At 40.9% G+C, this 21,843-nt stretch overlaps 1 protein-coding gene across 3 annotated transcripts in view; it reads left to right on the top strand.

Moving 5' to 3' along the window:
• Positions 1-21,516, top strand: part of LOC308412860 (low-density lipoprotein receptor-related protein 8-like) — a 93,570-nt gene extending 72,054 nt beyond the window's left edge. Inside the window, exons 8-18 of one of the 3 annotated variants that reach the window (XM_080907498.1) lie at positions 1,546-1,665; positions 2,190-2,315; positions 5,677-5,848; positions 7,524-7,751; positions 9,464-9,582; positions 10,032-10,171; positions 13,118-13,259; positions 14,010-14,162; positions 15,321-15,590; positions 16,467-16,535; positions 18,982-21,516. In XM_080907498.1, coding sequence (XP_080763624.1) covers positions 1,546-1,665; positions 2,190-2,315; positions 5,677-5,848; positions 7,524-7,751; positions 9,464-9,582; positions 10,032-10,171; positions 13,118-13,259; positions 14,010-14,162; positions 15,321-15,590; positions 16,467-16,535; positions 18,982-19,322 — 1,880 coding nt within the window. In that variant the 3' untranslated portion in view covers positions 19,323-21,516. Of the gene's footprint in view, positions 1-1,545; positions 1,666-2,189; positions 2,316-5,676; positions 5,849-7,523; positions 7,752-9,463; positions 9,583-10,031; positions 10,172-13,117; positions 13,260-14,009; positions 14,163-15,317; positions 15,591-16,466; positions 16,536-18,981 lie in introns of all 3 variants that reach the window. The other 2 variants (XM_080907499.1, XM_080907497.1) reach the window with 2 other exon arrangements.
• The last annotated feature ends 327 nt before the right edge of the window (positions 21,517-21,843 follow it).

Genomic DNA, 21,843 nt, shown 5'->3' with positions numbered 1-21,843 from the left:
AATCTCAAAACACACACAAGACCCAGGCCAAAACTGTATTCATTCACAGCACATTAAAAAACCAAACAAAAACACCATGAAGTTTGCATGAAAACATTCACTCACATATGAAATACATTAGCAATAGAAAAGTATGCAATTTAACACTGCAAGTGCCCTCTCACAATGAAATTCTTTGCAAAGCCCACATACTGGATTATAAGACTAGGCAATATTCCAGGAACTCGAGGGCTGTTTTAGGGCAGCTCAGGCCTTTGTGTGTGTTGTGTGTGTGCTGCAGGAACTGTCCCTGTAGGAGTTCTTTCAGGGTCGTTTTTAGGGGATGGAAAATGCTTGCAGCCAGGTAGATTCCTCTGCACTGCTAGGGAGGCTCAACACTGAGTGTGTCATTATAAAACTGAACACAAAACATTACATTACGTTTTTTTGCACAATAACATACACGCTAATCACACTGGCTCACTCAAAGGAAAGCACTACGGCTTCATTTTGAAACCAGTGATTGTCTATGTGGGGAGTTTGCTGTGGCTCTTCTTTCACTGACTCATGACATAAAGCTACCTGGCTGGAGTGAAATGTGTAGACTGGGCAACAAACTGTTGGCAGATTTAAGATTGTAGTTTTCCTTTGTAGATTGTGGAGCCTCACTTTATTCTGAAAAACTCTGCACTGTTTAAATGTTTTTCTTTTATCTTAGCTTTTACTGAGTTAAGCTTCCATTTAAGATGCGCTCAGTTAACAGATTTTTATCAAATCTAGCATGAATAAAAGAGCTATATAAATAATTAATGTATGTTCAGCAGTCAAATGATACAAAACTGCTACCTGCAGATTTATTCAATAAATTTCTAGACGAGGTTAAGTACCTGAACCTGAAGTGTCAGTCAGTGATGTTTGCTTTCTTCTTGCTATGAGGTTAAAATATTTTATGCTTCACAATTACGTCTAACTACTTCTGTCTAATTTACTGTGTGCCCACCTTGTCTGTGCCAGCTGCTTTGACCTAGTTTTAAAAGAGAGCGTGTTGTTTGTTGTGTTTTCACATTTTATTTTTCAGCTTCTGTCATTTTTAGGATCCTGCCGATGCAGGCAGCGCACCTGTTTAATTTAGATGTGCTTCCTCCCTCCTGTGATAGACCCTTGTGGGACGTCTTAAAATCCCAGTTCACAGCTTTAATCCCCTCTTCACACATATTTCACATCCCTGCAGATGGACCTGATTCTCAAGCTTTATAAGCCTGCCGTGTGTGATGCCTGCGTGTCGCTTTGATTCCTCTTCTGCTTTTGAGAACATCTGATAAGAATTCAAAAAAGATGGAAAAGAGTCGAGTACAGAAGCTGAGATATCATAGAGATTACTGCCACCCGTGTGCCACACATACTTATTTATCTTTTAAAAACATGACAAGTCATTATGCTACAGGGTAATAGTTGAGCAGGAAAAGTCCTTTCCTAAATGAGATGAGAAACTATGACCTACTGCCTGACCTTCCTCTTAAATGAACGGCTGCTTTTGACACCTGTCTCCTTTTCTTTGTCTTCTAGGACTGAATGAGTGTATGATCAATAATGGCGGGTGCTCCCATGTCTGCGTGGACCGACCAATTGGCTTTGAGTGTCGGTGCCCTACCGGCTACCGGCTGCTAGACAAAAAGACTTGTGGAGGTAAATAGAGAAATATAAAGTGTTTTTCAGAAACAGAGTGGCAGGCTGGCTGCTGACCAAGCCAGTATAAATCTGTTTGTGCATTTGTGTAGTGTACCGCTTTGGGCAGCTTGCAGCTCTCATGCTGTCCATCTCTGTTCCCTGCCCATCGCTCCCACAGGGGAGGTTGTGCAGTCTTACTCCTGTCACACATGCTTATAGTATGTCCTTCACACCCTTCCTATCATTTTAGCAGCTCGCCATCACACCCAGAGAAGAATCAGGTCAAAAGACGTCAGCAGGGATCCACCCTGCCTCCCTGTTGACTCCTTTCTTCCCTAAAACTGCAAAAATTCCAGCCATAAAATGTACATTTTTACCTCCCTGTTGTAGTCATGTCATTGAAAAGAATTTCTATATTTACATTTCCTGAATTTAGTTTCCACTCTCATCTGTCACAGCTCACAAGGGATTATTAGTGATTTGCTGTCACTGTCTGACTGTTTTTGTCTCTCAGCTGATTGATAATCCTCTCATCCCTATAGATATCGATGAGTGCGAGAACCCGGATGCCTGTAGCCAGATCTGCATAAACTACAAAGGGGATTTTAAATGCGAGTGCTACGAAGGATACGAGATGGACCCGGTCACTAAGACCTGCAAAGCAGAAGGTGAGTTACAGTAAGAAAAGAGGAATTAAGTTAACCCTGTCTATTTGAACCTGTGCCTCAGGTAAACAGCACATTTTCTCAGATACTGAAATGCGTCAACACTGCACCGCACTCTCTTCTGTACTACATTGTTAACCCCTCCTCTTGTCATAACCAGGAAACATCTTTTAACTGTTATATTCTTATTATTTCTCTGCAGGTGTTTGTGCACTTGACATAACAGTACACATAAAACAAAAATCACATCACCAAGGCAACCGCTCTGTTTTTCTCAGACCGAATTTGTCCTCTGGGTCCTGTCCCATTAGACCGCTTCACGAGTGACAGACTGATGTTTAGTGATGCTGAACACTTATAATTAGGTATAGCAACTCTTCAGGGGTACCTGGCTGAGTCACGGTGGAGGCTAATTACACCAATTTAATCCAGCCTCCCGCTCAGCTTGTTGATAACAGTTGTTTGACTAGTGGAGAACAAAGTCAGCTGATGTCTTTTGACCTCCAACTATGGCTCAAAGCTGTTAGCAAGAGGATTGCATGCAGAGGCCATTTTATGTTTACACTTCATTTCCCTGCAGAGTTTTATTATTTAATTGGCAGGAAAGAGCCAGTCAAATGAAATGTGTTGGTTCTGTCCCTGTGGCTGTCAAATGCTGCTATTTAATTTTCCTCAATTAAGCTAAGCTAATATCAAAGCTCAGCATTTGCATGTGTGTGTTTGCGTGTGTGTCGTGTCTGCCCACTTGCCTCTGTTAACGCTTGTGTACTTTTCTCTGCATGGCTGCCCAGTGCGTTAGCTATCAGTTTATCATTGCCATGAGAGAAGTGTTTCTGGCTGTGTGTCAGAAGCCAAATTGCAGCAAATGCAGCAGTTGAGTCACTTGGTTTTGAGGCAATGAAAATGACGTCTGGCTGTGACAGCCCATGAACCCAGCAGGGGAGAATTTTCCCCTTTAGAGGGGTTGGAAATGCTGTCATTGTAATCGCTATTTTTTTGAGAACGCTTGGTCCTAAACGTCACTGTCATGATTCAGAGTTTAGGCTGGAAGACGGAGGAAAGGGCAAAAAGAGAAGACGTGCGGGACTGCGATACTACAATGAGGCTACAACACAGACTGTCAAAAGGGAAACTGAGGCAAGCGAGCCATTAATGAGAGAATTTCATATCTGCCCCAAGAGATAATTGCCTGCAGCTGCCATCCTATTACCATGCAGTGTCACAAAGAGATTGGCTCAGTATAGATGTTACTAGACAAAAGGTGGGCTTTAGTTATAGCCAGGCAGATAAAACCGTCCCTACAGGCGCGTTTTGTTAGTCTTTTTTACCCACTCGACTTTTCCTGGCCAGAATTATGAGGAAATAGTTTAAGACCTCTGTTTATATATGGTTCTGATTTAAGTGCATCCTGGGTGACCTTATCCAAAACAGACAGCTCGAAAAATAGGTGTGAAAATAAACAAGGACACTCTCAGAGGAAGTGCGAAAACCAGTGCATGATAATAGCTAATAACAAATTTACCAATCACAGTGTGTACTTCAGATGAAAGCAAGAAATCTTTTATCTCCTTGAATAACAAAATTATTTCATAGCGTCCTGCAAGAGTTATCCACATAGCGGGCTACATTAATACATTCCAGAGGACAGGTGAATTGTAAATGATCTGGAGCTTTCTATAGCACCATATCCAGGTTAACATGAAATGTGTGATGCGAGCCATGAGGTCACACATTTTCACCAGCACATCTTGTTCTAGGAATTTGCTTTCTGACTAAAGACTCGACTAATCAGGCTCAGCTGTGATTTGTGTTTGGTCCTGATTAGCATGGTAGCAGGGTACACTAAGATGTGAGCATTAAATATTGCACCCTCCAACCACTCAAACATATATATTAAATTACAAACATTTTGCATTTACCTAATGGACTCATTGCTTTTGTTGTGCTTACTAGTTGTGCTTACACGAATAGCCAAACCTCAAAGGCCCATTCTGAGCAACCTTGATGAAATTAACATCCAGCTTGAAGCCTGACCAACTGCTGACATCTCTGTAGACATTTTTTGTCTTGTTAGTAGCGGTCACACTTTCTGTGCTGATGAAATCAAATAACCCTGGGAATAGAAAATGTAATAACTAGTGATTACGTTAAATGCTTTGAGATGCATTCCAGATAAGATCTGCATCTCTCAGCTGTGCATGTAATTAATATTTATATAAAATGCAGGTGTACATGGCAAGGTATTTGGAAGTGAAGCCTATCATTATTCTGTTGCATATGAGTAAAATTCACTGAGTAGCAGATTGTTATTTTTCTATATTTGCAAGCCTGGAAAAGGGTAAGAATATATCTTATTCAAATTAGTGTATGTTTGCCTATGTCTGTTTTGTTGCATTGCCGGTGCAAAAGCCGTCAGCTTGCTGTTTAAAGAGGTGCAGCCAGATGCAAAGGTAACTCTGATATATATTTATATTTGCAAGGCGAAGATAATAAGGAGCGTACAACTTAATGATGTACAACACACTGATCAATACACCAACTATTCAGCTGTTTTTAATGAACAATTATTGTGCCTTCACTCTTGTTAGAAGAGAATATTGAGTAGTATCGTGCAAACTTGATGCTGTTTATCTTTGTGAAAAAAGATTATATTTAGAGTATTGACTTTAGTCTCTCCAGCATCACATTATGTTCCAGTGCTTTTAACACTGCGGTGAAGCCGGATTGTTATTACTGTAGAGCAATGTCTAAATCATTCCCTGACATGCAGCATTTCCCATCTGGGTCAGCAGTTCTCAAGTCCAAGTGCATTTTGATGCTGTGCTGAACACACTGTCCAGCTTATTGTTGTTTTATTGTTGTCTTCTTCTTCTTCTTCTTCACATCTTTCCCCTTTGTGGGTTAAATTATTGACACAAGAGCACAGCCACTGCTTCTTCCAGTCCAGACGATATACTTTTCCCACTGGATAAAGGTTAAGTTGATTTAAAGCAGTGCACTTGCTGTCTAATCTGAAGCATATTAATGTTGATGTGTGCATAGATGATCTGTGGAGCACCAGGACGAGAGCAGTTTTCTAATAAGATATACCCGCTTTGGCCCCTCTTCTCGCCTAAACTGTCAAAGCTGATTCGCTTGAGCATTACTCAAGCAAATCCCAACTCTAATGTATTCCTCACACCTACAATGTATTCATCCTCATAAGCCCATTTTAGAAATTGCCTCCTATTGAGAAGTTGAACTTTTTTTTGCTTTTTTTTGCTTTATTTTGCTGATCCATATTCTGACCCTGACTCCGGGCCTGTGTTGTTTGTGCCTGCTTGCACAAAAACACACCCTGAAATGTTCGTTTCTTCGCGTGCAGGTAAAAGCCCTTACCTACTGTTCACCAACCGACATGAGATCCGACGCATTGACTTAGTGAAGAGGGACTACAGTCAGGTGGTATCCACACAGAAGAACGCTGTGGCTCTGGACCTGGATGTGGCAAACAACCGTGTTTTCTGGTGTGATCGATTTCACCGGAAAATCTACAGGTAAAAAAATAGTTTTTGAGTTTCTAAATCTTTAAATAATTTGGGAAAACAATTGTATTTAGGATTTACATAACACTGCTGACAAACTGCAGCATAAACAATAGATTCCTCACAGCTTGGACAAATGTTTATTTATCTTCTAAGCAATTTTTACATTTTTCACTATGCCTCATTTAATCAAAACGCCTGCATTGTCAGCGACTAGACAAATATATTTGAAATATGAAGACGTACCAGAGGCATTATAAGAAAGAGACACGGCGCTGAACAAAGCCAGTGATGCAAGGAACATTTTCGGGGGAGAAGAACTTTTTGACAAAGTTTTGTGGCAAAGTCTTTATAAGGTTTTTGTCAGATTTGACTGGGAATTCTTTACATGCAATTTATATGTCTGCACAACCTTTGAAATGAAAGGTAATCAAGCTTTGAACTGACTGCCTAAAAACAGCTTCTTCAGAATGCCTCGCTTACTTCTGGAAGGATTTTGACTTGTTTTTTTTCTGCTAAAAATCATCAATATTTCTAAATATGAACCACTCAAAGATGTTTTACTTTCATCTATTTGCACTCCACCTGTGGTTTTCAAATGTCTGATTTTTAAAAGAACTGTGCTTTAATTATATTTTGAAACACGATTTCATAAATCCTGCACCGATGCACACTGATGAAATTTCCCTGTATGTGATGTAGTTAGATCTTCTCCTTTATGCTTTTGATGTTTTTTGGGTTCAATCAGCTTAGCCGATGGCTCAGACCTGCTATTATTTTAGATTAATTTCACCCTTCCTTTTGTTATCCCAACTACGTTTTCTCCCCAGAGTGTCTTCTAATTGGAGCACTGTGTTCTCTTTATAAAATTGATGTTAAGAGGAAAAAAATCTCTGGGGAAACTAAAATTGAAATTCCTGTTTGGGAGCACAGCTCCCTTGCCCTCGCCTCACACCTCTGCTGGGGGTCAAATCATTAGTGAGCAGGGCAAACCCTGAGTGAGGCCTTGTCTATTCTGATAAGTGGTCCATCTAAGAAGGATGCTAACCCCAGGATGAACCTGAACACTGCCCAAGGCTGTAGCTCCCATATCAGCCCCATTCTTTGTTCTGCAGTCTCTTCACTTCAGAGGAAGAATGGAGAATTGCTCTTCGTCATATATTATCTGTTGGGGTGTGTCCCGTTTGTGTTATTATCACTTTATGTCCGCTTATATTTTGTCAAATGAATGTGCCAAAAGACTTAACTTGCATAACAAAGAAGAACATGCCAGCTATATAACTGTGTCATTCACTTATTGATTGATTGATTGATTGATTGCTAATGCTAGATTTACTCTTGTGATTGGAGTTTTTCTTCTTCAGTTGGAGTTTAATCAGTACTAAATTATTTTTTAAACAAGCAGGTAAAATTCTTTGGCTCTGAGTGCAGTCACTAAAAATCAATATTTTATAGTAATAAATCTTCTGGTAGGGCGCCACATGATAAGACGGATTGTGTATACATCCTCATTATCACAAAATAGTGCCCTGCAGGCAGCCAACCAGGCTCTGCCTCACAATCTTTCTGTACATCGATTTTGTAATAATGGCTGGCTTGATGTAGATTATCCCTTACATATTCTCATCCCCTCAAAACTCTCCCTCATTCTCTCCTTCCGCATTCCCGCCTCCTGCTCCACCCGCAGTGCCTTCATCCACGAGGCCAGTGACCCCTCCCAGCAGGTGCCACTGGTAGAATCATCTCTGCAGACCCCTGTAGGACTGGCTGTGGACTGGCTCCAACACAACCTGTACTGGACCGACTCAGGGGACAAATCCATCTCCGTGGCCTCGGTGGACGGCACCAAAAGACGTGTCCTCATCAGCACTGACCTGAGCGAACCCCGAGCCATAGCACTGGATCCGCACCATGGGTAAGGAAGTGGAGATGTATGCATACAACACCAGACATCTGCACTGTTAGTACCAAGTATTAAAGAAACTGAAAGACAAGATCCATAATTATCACGGTTTATGCATTTTAAAAAAGTATGCTAATTGCTGAGCTTCATGCTGTGAATTTACATAACACTTAGCATATCAGCACATAATAAGGTCGAACTGAGTTCACATAGGATGCCCTCCCATCTAGTTCTATACTATACTTTTTGTCCTCTTTCATAATTTTAAACATGATGGTGGCGTTAACCTTAAACAGAGATATGTTTAGCAATTTCTTCTGGGTCCACGTCTAATGATAAATATTCAGTATGAGAACACTTGTTGTATATGAGAATCCAGAGTATCGAGACTCTGACCCATTTAACATCCTGATAGTTTTTGACAGCCTGAGGAGCTTTATGAAATGGTGCCAGGCTGTGATTCTGCAGCTTTTGTGTTCTGGTTATACAAATGCAGATTAAAAAAAAAAAATCAGCCACAAAGTAAACATAAATAGACACACAAAGGTGCTTTGGTGAGGCAGGCACACACACACCACAGAAATGCTTTACACTGAATAACAGTTTGGACAAAATTGTCTTAATGCCAGTAATAAACATTTACATAGAAGTGAATGTAAATTACTGTGTCTTCACTGCTTTGATTGCTCGCTCATATCGCCAAATAACCATTCAAAGTGTGCTGAAGTCATACCAGATAACAGTTTTTAAATTTGGTGGTTAACAATGTTGGGATTTGGCTCAATGTAAATCACAGCCATGGCAATCCAAATGAAAGCAGAGTGCTCACAGACGTTAATGGTGTAAGCGATTACAACCACTGCTCAGCTTCTAGTCATGACAAAATGGTCCTGTTTGTCCTGCATACCAAGGTGAGGGATCTAATAACCATATTTTCAAACCGCAATCACATACTCCATCAGCGAGGACAAAGGCTGCAAACAGTAATGCTGTCAACTTGTCAAACTTGTCCTTTGTGTCAGAGGCCCATGCTGTAGCTGCTCCAATCCTAATATGCTGTTACATGTACGTTTACAATTACACTTACACTGTAAGCTGGTATTAGAGCAGATGGGAGATAGTGAAATATTTGTACGAGACGTAACACTAATATTGGTGGTCTTTTGACTTGTATTGTAGTTTTGTGGTGCTGAAAGGACAGCTCCGAAATGTGCACTTGTCAGAGATCTTTACAAGAATTCCCTACAGCACTCTTTGTTGTAGAAATGTCTCCCTTTCTCTGCCCTTCTCTTCCAAAAAATCACTTCCACAAATCTTGGATGGCATTACCTTTGCTTTTGCATAGCCTGTAGTGGGGGAAAAAGACATTTGTGTGCCCTAGTTTTGCAGTCTTATGTATATCTGATTGTTTTAGGCTGCATATTGCTTATGCAACTTTAGGCAGCTTTTTTTTCATCTTTCCAGGACAAATATTTTGGTGCAGCTCTCATATTGTTATTATTATTACTATTCTTATTATTCGGTTAGTAAAGGAGCCTACTTATGCTGGGTAGAACTGAAACAGCAAAGTAAAAAAAAGCAAAAGAGGAGAGCTAAATTAAAGTAGTGGACAGTGACAGTGATGGCTTACTGCCGAACCACTTAGCAGAACAATGCCGTGGGACTAATAACTGCTAAAACCCTAACTGGATAATAACACAATGACTTTGGTGTCTTTGTTCCAGCTTTATGTACTGGTCAGACTGGGGCACGCGAGCCAAAATAGAGAAGGCCGGTATGAATGGAGTGGACCGACAGGTGCTGGTGGCTGATAACATTGAGTGGCCCAACGGCATCACACTGGGTGAGGGGAGAACAGCTGTTCTTCATTATATCGTGCACAGTGCTATATTTTACCCTTTTTCCTCAACAGCTGTTGTGAATGTGCCTGAAGCGCAGACCTGAAAGGAGCCGATGCATTCAATCAGCTCATTTTTGATAAAAGGTCAAAAGTAATTGAAATAGCACAAGTTAATGTTTAACGATAATGGAAAGAAGTAGTTTTACAAAGTTATCATGGCCGCTTCGGAATGATATTGAAAATGTTTCAGGTGTTATAGATCAACACAGTAAAACTTGCTGTTGTGTAATGGTGAGAATCTGACATTTCTAAAGTAATCGATATCACCTAAAGGGATTTGCTGGTCAGAGTGCGAGAGTGCTTACCGCAAGGACAATCAATTTCCACTCAGCTCGGGAAATTCCTATCTACATGTTTGTGTGTTTGTCTGTGTGCATGTTTGCACTCCGCAGATGTGGCCAACCGCCGTCTGTACTGGGTGGATTCCAAACTACACCTCATAGCCAGCGTGGACCTGAACGGAGCTCACCGCAGGACGCATATGTCGTCCGTGGAGAGACTGGGGCACCCTTACGCCCTGGCTGTTTTTGAGGTTTGTGTTTACTCCTTTTATTCCATTGCCTCATTTTGTAGAACTCAGCATAGATTTTCAGGGATTTTGGGCAGTTGTCCATGATATCGCTCAGCCTCCCACATCTCATCATATCTACATCTCTCTCATTAGCCTCAATGGGGGCCTGCAGAGGCACAGGGAGCCCAAACGTAATGACTGTTGAATTCAATTTATTTCATGCTCAGTCGGTGGGTGTCCTTGTGTGTGTTCTGTTTGTTTTTCCCTCATGGGACTGATTGGTTGAGCATACTAAACAGAAACAGCTAAGAGAAGGGAGCAGTCAAAAGCAACACACACATACAGACACACACTTGAGCTTTTGGTTGTCAGCCAGTTTCCCTCTGTGCATGTTATGTCAGGGCCTTTAGAAACCTTCAGTCTGGACTGGTGCCAAGCAGTCCTACACATCCGTGCCAGTGTGCAAACGTGCTTTTGCTTGCAAACTCCTGTTACAGGAACATCCTTTAAAATCAGCCTCCCTAGGGGAGACCACAGGCAGAGGTTTCCTTCAGAAGCAGACCAAACTTACAGGCGTGGATCTTTGAAACTATCCGCTTTGGTGTATATAATATAATTATATTTGTGACCTAGAGAGCAAATAGAGGTGTTATTTTTAAAATGTGCCTGAAGTTGTCCTAAATGTAAAATAAGTTCAGTATAAAAGTATAATAATAATGGATACTTTATTGATCCCCATGGGGAAATTACTTGTTTTTCTCTGCATTTGACCCATTCACTCAGTGAAGCAGTGGGCAGCCCACTAAGCAGGCGCCCGGGGAGCAGTGTGTAGGGACGGTACCTTGCTCAGGGGTACCTCAGGGTAGCCGTTAAGTGGATTCGAACCGCCGACCTTCCGATCATGGGGCGACCACTTTACCTACTGAGCTATCCCTGCCCCGTACATATAATGAAGCTTGTAAAGTTCAGTCATTTACTAAATTGGATTATGACTACATTCTGCCACTTCTATGTAATAAATATTTTTATAAATTTTTAAAAATGTTAAATTCCTCTACATGTTCGCACAGTTTACCATTTAATAAGTGTAGCATAACCTTGAGGATTTTCTACTGCATTCTGTGCTGTAAGTCCGGCCTGTGCCAGCGCTGTAGAGAGCGCTCAGAGAAATGATGATAAATTCCCTCTGCTGTAACACATAATCGATCGGGACGTCTCTGCTCTCTGCCCTGTTGTGACTACAAGGTGACCTTCTTGTTCAGCAAGTTGGACATACACCAGTTCAGTGTTATTGAGTGGGTCTTGTTGTATTGTACATCACATTACAGTACCATCTCTTTCTGACTCAGTGACTGACTCAACGCAAGCACACACGTACACACTCGAGTGTAGCGAGGCCTGTTGTCTCGGCACTCGCTGAGGATTAGCCTGTGGTTTCTAAGGCAACTGTAAAAAACATGTCACTTCCTATCTAAGACTCTTTTTTTTAAAACTGTTGATGAGGTTAACTAGGGAAAGAAAGCAAAAAGTTTATTAATAAAAAACCAGCAGGGTTAAAACTTCAGCCTGTGCTGCTGTTTTGTGATCTATATTAAATGGGTTTTAATTATTTAAAGCCTCGTGCTGCTGAAAATACATCCCAGAATGTTGCAACATTTTAAAAATCAAATAATTGATTTGATTTTCTTATATAAAAAGACATCATTGTTTATTGTTGCACTGCTGCTCCATGAATAGCAACCTCCTATTTACAATTAAACTCCTTTGCATTTCCTCCATCATCTTAATGATCACATTAAAAGCCAATTAAACATGCTCGCTCTTCTGCAGAAGCTAATGGGTTAGACGATGTCTGTCAACAAATACTTCCAAGTGCATATTTCCCTTTCCCTAATTTTCTCTTTATTTCTTCTTCTGAAATAAGTTGGACTGGTATCATCAGACAAGTACTGACAGCATTTAGCCGTCCAGAGTGACAAGCTAAGGGCAGCTTGTGTCCTTTTTCTTGGTCACTTTTTCTTTTCAGACCCCTTTTCATGATATAGTCACACTAAGGAAAACAGTGGTTGGGAACAACTGTACAACCAAAACTATTACTAAACGAAATGCTTGCTTCGAAGACAGGGACCAGGTCTGGAGCCAATTGCAACGTGAAAAGTCTGCAACAGTAGGAGACATCTGACTCTGTTTGCATAAACCTAATGACGACAACGAAAGCTACACACTGAAAATCAAGAGGAAGAGAGAAAAGCCTAAACAATTAAACATAATGTTAAATAATTAATGCTGTTAGTCTAACCTGAACTGTGGAAGAGAAACACTTTGGTCACTGAATTTCCACTAGTGTCACATTGTCTCTTTTGTTTACGTTCATGTTTAACATTAGTTCCCTGGTGTGTCCAGCTCTGCTAGCTGTGATGTTAGCATGCTGACTGTCAAAACCGTGACAGCAACAGTCGACTTGTTGAGGTAGCTTAAAGGGGCCCCTTTTGAATTGTTGCCTTCGGCTCCAACAGACTCTAGAAACACCACTGATTACATTCAGTCTATTTGTAAATTGGTAGAAGTCGCAAATCTGTTGGTGTCTGTTGGAAATCCGTTCCATCTCTATCCAATGAACATCAAACAGAAATCACTTTAACTGTTTACATTCAGAGTCCAAGGAAAACCTCACAGATTTTAAACAGAATTGTTGCTGCATGTAGTTGTTGCAGGACGGTGATTTAACTGCAGCGCAGATTCTGCAGTTTATTTCTGATACAACACTCTGACTTCAGGGATCTGATGACACGGTTCACCAATCAGATACCACTGTTAAAATAACAAACTGCGTTCTTCACTCTGAGGATAAAATAAAATTCAACAATACTTTTTACAATATAAGACAGCTTTTAAATATATGAGTCAAACTTTACAAGACTCTAACAAACTAGTTCTGACCTGTCGTGTTTTTCTCCTGTGTCTTAGGATCGTATTTACTGGACAGACAGAGACAAAGCAGCAGTCTTCATGGCCAACAGGCTGACCGGGGAAGACATCCATGCCCTTGCTGAAAACCTTAATGACCCCCATGATATTGTGGTCTTCCACCAGCTTCGACAGCCACAAGGTGTGTGTGTTTGTGTGATTGAGGCACTTGCATGTGTCCTTAGGCATTTCCAACAACAGTTTCATCCCCTGCCTTTGATTATGTGAGCTGAGTTTCACCTCTTCTGCATGTCCATATCATCCTAGGCGCATGTATAAGTAATAGTGAGCCCTGTGATTGTAGTAGAGCGAGTAAAGCAGCCGTACATTCACGCTGTGTTCAAACTCTGCCTTCAACTCAGTTTCCTCTAATGGGACAATCCAGATCCAAACTGAACTGAACAGAGCACTTAATCATGAATGTGATATGTGTGTGTTTTTCCTTGCATGTCACTTTCCATATCTGTCTCTGTCATTCTCTCTTACTTCCCAGTGCATTGTCTGTGCCCATTTATATTTTATCTTTCACTGAATTTCATCACCATTTTTTCCAGTTTGATCTTCGTACACCTTTGTCATTGTTTTTGTTAAGAAATGAGACTCTGGGATGAACACAGTGGACATGTACCTGACAGAGTAGCACAACTGGTCACATTTCTGTATGTTACCAGATTTTATTCTTTGCATGTTTCTGGAGCCTTTGTTTACATAAAGTAATTAACTTTGTTTAAAGGGAATTCAGCAGTGCCCACAGTGGGGAACAATAAAGTACGACGACTGTGCCTTCCCGGCTGTGTTATCTCCTCACATTGCATTAATGTTAATCTTATTTATATAACCACAGCCGTGTAATTCTCCCTGTCTCCGTCTTTCTTTCTCTTACTGTCTCCAGGCCCAGACAGCTGTAATCTGGGCAGCGTAGCCAATGGAGGTTGTGAGTATTTGTGTCTTAAGGCTCCACAGATCACTGAACACTCCCCCAAATACACCTGCGCCTGCCCCGATGGACAGGACCTGGGGCCTGAGATGAGAGGCTGTGTGCCAGGTGAGGCTGGGTGGTAATGGAGTGTTTAATGATCAATAACACCTAAGGGGGCTTTTTGTATGCTGTGTTTACTGTGGAGATAATTGCACCAGTATGTTTTTATCAGAAAATTTTTATATGCACCTATATCTTTATTAACATTTTAAAAAATATCAACAATACAACAAATTAAAATAAAACAAACCAAAAACAGCTTTTCTTATTGTACATCGTACACCCACATCCAAACAATCTGTTAAGCATAAAACCAATGCTCTTTTGCTGTTGTTTATCTGTCCTTCCTTCCACAAATCACAAGAATCACAGCTCTTGCCACATTTTGGTCAGAATTTCATCAAAACTTACACACAGTGTGAAGGTGAAGACTTAAAGTTCAAGGTCATATTTGTAGTTTTACGTCCAACATCCGTAAATTGTTATGGATCGTGAGCCTATTGAGCTACAGCGATATTAAGGTTCTGCTTTAGAAAAAAGTGCAAATAAATAAATAACCTAAATATTTAAATGTAAGCAATAAATCTGTAAAATTACTTTTACTTGTACTTGTACAAGTTACTTGTACTTTACTTGTTAATTCACCGAATGTTTTTTTTTTTGTAAATTTATAGTACATTCTTCTTATATTGGATATTGAAAAAAAATGGAACTTTTCTGTCTGTTAACTGTTTAACACAAAGTTAGTTACATACTGTAGTTATGTTAGTGTAGTGTGTATGGCAGGTCTTTATTAGTAGGAAATGCTGTAAAAAGTATGAAAATAAAGGTAAAAGTGCAAAATTTATGCCCCTTTAACATTTTCCAAAGCCATCCACTCGACCCGATTGTGGTCTTTTCTGGGCCAATTCTGGCCTGCGGACCTTATGTTTGAATTCTCCTAATGTAAATTGATATATGTCACATATACTGTGTTAATAGTAACACAGTATCTATTTGGCTGATTGTATTTTTGTTGAATTTATGTTAGGTAAATGTTGATTTTTAGTTTGCTTAATGATTGAATATGTTCTATAAGGGATCTTGCAGCATCATTCTATGAAGATTTTAATCATAAAGTGATGACTGTTGTGGTCCTTCCTGTCTTTTTCAAACACTTTAAGACATTTACACTCATTTCTTGAGCTGAAAGCTTTCGCTCTGCTATGACTTTGCCTGCAGCAGCGCCAAGAGATGACATGACAGCAACATCTTCACCCCCCACTGAATTTACTCCGGGCACTGGAGCGACAGAGGGAACAGGAGGAGTGTCACAGGCGGATGCAATCCCTCGCTTGACCACAGCTCCATCTGGCTCCCCTGAGCCTCTCACACCCCTCAGCACACTCAAGCCTATGTCCTCGCAGGAATCGAAGGCGTTGGGCTCCCACTCCACTGCCACTACTATGATTCTCTCCACCACACCTGCAGGAGACAGCAGCGTCTCACAACACTGTAAGTGGGCTGTGAATTGTAAATTGTGTTTATCAGTTCTGAGTCTGAAGAAAAAAAGATATATGATGATATGTGACAGAAACCATTAGTCTTACATTCAGAATTGAGGATATGTCAGGTGCTCCAAACCTTTGTAATTAACATCTCTCACATGTCCACCGAGGGTCCTCTGCATGATTTGGAAAAAAATCAGGCACAGTCCTCTGACAAAGCGCCACTTTCACCTGAGCGGCCTCATCTCCTACCAAATACCACATCTGATGGTTTCATTCATGCTCATAATGTAGCTAACAATCTCACCCTCGCTGTAATGATGGCATTAAAGTGACGTATCTACAAGCCCCAGCAGCCAGTCATCTGGCTTTAAGAGCAGTAATGGATGGCTGTTTCTCACCTTGAAACTGTCATTGTTCCCGCCATAAATTGAGCTCTGCGTAGGCGGTAGTGTATTGGGTCTCTTTAAGGGAATATATGCAACCATGAAAGTGTGCATTAATAAGCGTATTAGTAACTATGTTGCATGAAAATGAACGATAGAGTCACAATGGTGTCTAATGGAGCCCAGATGGATGGAGTGTAGAAGGTCAAGGTTGCATTGAGGGAAAATTTGAACTTTTTCCATCTTCTTTCCCCTCATTTCTCTTTGCAACACACTCACATCTGTGCACGCATGATCACTCATTCCCCACCTCGTGGTCTTTATTGCCCCTCTTTTTCCGCCACCTCGTCCTTCCTGACTGCACCGCTTATCTTTCACTCTATTTCTCACACTTTTTTTTTCCTCGTGCACGCTTTCTCACTTTTATCCTTTCTTGCTCCTCCATCTTTTCCTCCTGTCGCTCTAACACCTCTCACTTGCTTCATCTCTCCCTGCAGCTGGAAGTGAGCATTTCCTCCTGGGTGAGAACCTCACTGTGGCTGTTTTGGGAGTGGTCATCCCCATCGGTAAGTTAGCTGCAGCTCCCCTTGTCTGTTTTTGTCTGTCCATGATAAAGGCTGCTGTCTCAGTGCTGCCTATGGCCAATGTTTGTAGCCCATCCACACTGACCTTGCTGTGGCAAGGCGAGAGAAGCCTGGCCTACAGGTCTCCCCCACTGAGGTTTCTCAGGAGTCATTTTCTGTGTGTCTGACATTGCTGCCACACTGCATTATTCACTTCACACCATGTTGTGTTGGGTTCAGATCTTTTGTCTGAAGTTCGAGTACTTTACTTTCAGTGAAAGTAGTTTATTAATCTAAATGAACACAATCCTTTTTTTTTTTCATTCACAGCAGGTTGTTTGATGGAGAATTTGAGTCTCACAGTCTGATTTCAGACAAACCCAATTTCAAAAAACATTGAGATGATCAGTAAAATGTAAATAAAAACAGTGATGGGAATCTTACAAACCTTTATTTTATTTTCAGTTGAACATAGAAAACATATTAAACATTTAAAAAGAGAAAATATACAATTTTAAGAAAAATATTAAACATTTTCTCAAAAAAGTTAGGACAGGGTCAAGTTTACCACGGTGTAGCATCCCCTTTTCTTTTAACTAGCCCGTAAACATCTGGGAACTAAGGAGACCAGCTGTTTGACTTTTGGGAGAGGAATTTTGTCCCATTCTTGTTTGTTATAGGATTCTAGCTGTTCAACAGTCCAGGATCTTCTTTGTTGTAGTTTTCTTTTTTCTAACCTAATTAGTTGCAAAATGTTGCTTTTCCTTTTTTGTTGTCTCCATCCTAACTTTTATTGGCACATCAAATTCAATTATTTTTTCTAACATAGTGAAAAATCTCAGTTTAAACATTTAAACGTTTAAACACATTTTTTTAGTGTCCTCTTGTGAATAAAATATGAGTTCATGAGATTAACACACACATGCAATCGGCTTTTATTTACCATTTTTGGAGTTGGTGTTGTAGATAAAATCGTTCTCATTTCTAGGCAAAGACTGGCGAACTTGCCTAGTGCACAATAATCTGCTGTTGCCAGGTTTCACTGCTTAATTAAACACAAAAAAACACCCATTTGCTCCACGAGTTTGACTCAGACACTGTAATCAACCAGCGTGTTCACAGATATTAGAGGAAGAAGAGGTGATAATTATACCACATAAAAGGTGGTAAGCTGAGTAAAATATAATTAAAAATGCAATGCTGTGATTTTCCGATCATTAAAATGCAGTTTTAGTATAAAGGAAAGCATACAAATGATGAGAAGTGACAAATGTTGAAATGATGAGAAAGGATGCCAGCAACACATTTTAAAAGTGGTACAGGGACAACAAAAGAGTGAAAAAGCTGTAGAAAAAGTTGATAAAGTTAACTGCTAACAGGTTATTAACATGTCTGGCTTAAAAAAGTAAACATCCCAGAGAGGGCGAGACTTCGAGAACTAAATATGGGGAGGCGTTCATCAATGGTTAATGACCTGATGATTCATTTAGAAAACAGGGATTAAAGAGAATAAGTCTTATATTGAAGCACAGAGACAATATTTAAACAGACCTACTTTATAACAGCCTTACGTCACTGCTTGACTCACTATCTTTATATTTGAAAGATATCTTTATATCTTTATATTCATATGGAATTTAGAGTGCTTTTAGGATTCGTACTTGGTCGATGCACTGGGAAATATTAGTTTATGTAATAGTTGTAAACAGGCCTTTTTAGAGCTTGATCTTGAGTGTAGCTGTGTAATGATGTGCTGGTCTTCTTAAGATTTTTGTTTTTTAAAGGCAAGAAAAACAAGACATCACCTTTAGATAAATCTAAAGGCTGCAGGAAAATGAGCACGCTGTCTATGTGAGAAATGTTATTGTACACTGTGCATCTACAAAAGGTGCGACACTAATACATAATGCTGAATTAAATGAAGCTGAACAAAAATGAGTGAGCCCGTTAGATCAGATGGACTGTTCTCATTATATACTTAATAAGGGGAACATTCTGTAAAGGGCCCCAAAAATATGATGCCAGTAAAGCACGAAAGCTTTATTGGTGTAATTTAATGAAACAATATTAAATTAAAATGCTTACTCAAGGACAGATATGCTGTGATGAGTTGCCAGGAGATTGTGCAGTAATGAGTTCAAATTTGTGCTCCCTGAGGACAGTTTAAAGTGAAATTACTCCATTTTGGCCCTTAATGGTGCTCTGTGTTGCTGATTTAGAGTTTGATAAAGAAAACATGTTGGTTGGTGTATGACCCAAGTTTGACCCAGCGTTTAGCCCAGCCTCCCACACACAACCTCTGCACCGCAGCCCCCTGCCCCCTCTGTCCCCCCGCATGCCTGTTCTGCTCCCCTCTGTGCCTGTCATTTCATGCCATGGACTCGTTATGCCTCGTTAACGCTGCCCCCCCCTTCCCATGTCCCTGCCGCTGTGTGTTAAACGCATGCAGTTCCTATCGTTGCCACAGTGGTGTTCGGCCTGGTCTGCACCGCGGTCTACCTGGTGTGGCGCAACTGGCGGCGCAACTCCACCAAGAGCATGAACTTCGACAACCCCGTCTACCGCAAAACCACCGGCGAGGGCGAGGAGGACGAGATCCACATCGGGCGGACGGACGCCATGGGACACCATGCGCACCACCACCCGTACCCTCAGGGCGTCAGCATGGGAGTCGTGGCGGCGGGAGGGGGCACCTGCCCGCAGTTCATTGCCCTGCCTCTCGGGGGCAGCATGCCAGATCCCGGGACTCACTGGTACGCAGAGCAGCCCATGCTCTCCACTGCAAAGTGACCTGCAAACAGGAGGCAACTCCTGGAAAAGATGGCCGCTCAAGGCACACGCACACACAGTGAGGTCTGAGGTGACTTGGACTGAGTTTGCTGAAGGAATGAACAACGTATCATCAAGTGTTACATGCAGTCATTCCCAGCCATATCCTATGCCAGTTCCCATTTGAAAACCACCAGTAAGACAAACAGGACTCTTAAAAAAATAGTTTCATACCTTTTTTCTGTGAGATGAGTCTCATTTTTCTTCAGTCAATGCTGAGAATTAATCACTGAATTATAAATGTGTGCTAACGTGTTTCTGACTTTGACCTCAGCTGGAATAATGGAGTTAGAGTGGTTCCTCTTTTGCATTGAGTGAGGCTTGTGCTGTGTGTCTTATATTTTGTGACAGGGGCTAGTGAGAGACTCTTTGTCATCCTTGATGTATTAATTTGGGCTTGGTGTTATTCCCGGTGGGCCCGCAGTGCCCTAGGAACGCTATTAGCGAAGGAGGAGCTGTGGAACTGGGACAGCCTGTGCGTTGATGGGACAATCTGTACAGATTCATGTTAGAGCCAATCACATTGTTGTTGCTGGACTCGTCTTGTGTAAGTAACATTTGTGTGGGTTTCTTTGAAGATTTTTTTCCCCATTTTGCGATTGATTTTTAAAGGTTACTAACTACATTTCGTGCTTTCTCTCTGGTTCAGAGGAAGGCCTTTCAGGGTGAGTTGTCTAACATTTCAAGGTGTAGTTGAACACAGTTGATTTGAGAGGTTATGTATTTATCTGACCTTCAACACCCCTGAGGTTTAGTTAAAGAGCAGCAGGTTTGCAGACTGAGCGAAGTAAAAAATGAGACAAAGAGTATTCAGCTTGTTTTCTTAGAGCAGGGAGAGTTAGAGGGGAGTGGGTTTTACACAGAAGTTCTGTCTTCATTATTGTGGCTTGTTTAGATGTTAAATGGTTTGAGAAAAGCAATAGGCGGCCGCTTTAGGCAGCTGCAGCGTTATGTGGTTGACAAAATTCCTCGAGTGTTAATAATTTTATTTGATCACCTGCTTTTGACTGTGACAAATGTGCACAGAAATACACATGGGGTGCAGTGATAGCAAATTCACGCTGTTCTCCAGAGGACGGAGACAGTGTGCACTTGCCGAGCGTAAACACAAACAGCATGCATAATTGTTCACCAACTGACAATGCAGCCATTCATTGTTTCAGGCAAGATACACACACGCGCACACTTGCACGCACGCACACAGTCTCCACTTTCTGCGATGGCCGATATCTGAGTGGACAGTTTTGGATAGCGCCGTGTGGGAGGGCCCGGCCGGTGGCTGCATGTCTAGAAAGGCCTGTCATGTGATGTAACCGAAGAAACCGAAAGTCAGGGGGTGATGTAATGAGGGTGATACCAACTTGTTGTGTCAGTAAACATGCTTCATACTGGTCCCCCTCCCACATCTTTAACACATATACGCCACTTACAAACCTTAAAAGTCTAGTTGTGTGTATGTGTGTGTGTGTGTTCATTAATATGCATGTGTGCTAACGTTCATCCCACAGCCATATCTGAACTGTTTTGTATGCTCTTTGTTGCACAATCCTCTTAGAATGCCTTCTGTATTGTGTACTGCATGGAAGAAAACAGTGCGTGGAAACAGGTGTGTTAGTGAGTGTGTGAGCGAGTGTGACCGTGGAAAAGCTGCGAGGGTGCTTTTTGATTCATTGGTTTGTAAATATGTTTTCATAAAGTTTTTGATAATGTATTATATACTTATGTAAAAGAGAAGCTGTACATAAGATTTTAGATAAAGTGTTGACAGGTATATTAATTTATTTGTATAAAGGAGAGCACTGCATTCCCTGGTTGTAAAAAAAATCCAAATGATCCACCAAAGTGGTTTGTGTTGTTTCTTGCTGTGCATCATTTCGCATCCTCTTTTTTCTGTGCAAAATTTCTTTTGTTGTTAACCCTCACAAAATGTGGAGACCCTTCCCCCAAACCACCCGCATCTTTGCAACATTTCCCAACCTCAGTGTCAATGAGATGATTGAGTTTTGTTTATTTGTGCCTTTTTTTTTGTTGTTGTTGTTGTTGTTTTACTTCTTGCGTTTCCATGAAATAGACAGGGATCAGCCATCTACTGTACATGCAATGATGAACTGTGTTAAGACCAAACTGATTCCACTTTTTTGATTTCCTGTACTGGATTACTTTTGAATATCTCTATATATTGATATATAAAATATGATTGAAAACAGCCTGTGCTGTTGTATTTATTATTTCCTTTTGCAACACGTTTTTACCATTAAGGAGTTTTCAAACAAGGTGAGTTGCAAAATGAGTTGCTTTAGAGCTGCACAGTGTGATGCTTTTATACCAACAATAGTTCAAATGCATGTGATCCAAAAAGTGACACAACAAGTCTATTCCATAAGCCAGTAGGTCCCTGCTTTGAAGAATATATTAATGTATAAATTCATGTGATGTAGTTTTAATTATGCCAGTTTTAATTGATTTTGCATTAACTGCCCTA

This window comes from Rhamphochromis sp. 'chilingali' (assembly GCF_963969265.1).
Source record: "Rhamphochromis sp. 'chilingali' genome assembly, chromosome: 16".
Taxonomy (NCBI): Eukaryota; Metazoa; Chordata; class Actinopteri; order Cichliformes; family Cichlidae; genus Rhamphochromis; species Rhamphochromis sp. 'chilingali'.
The sequence above is the reverse complement of the archived record's forward strand: the minus strand, read 5'-3'. Positions and strand labels throughout refer to the sequence as shown.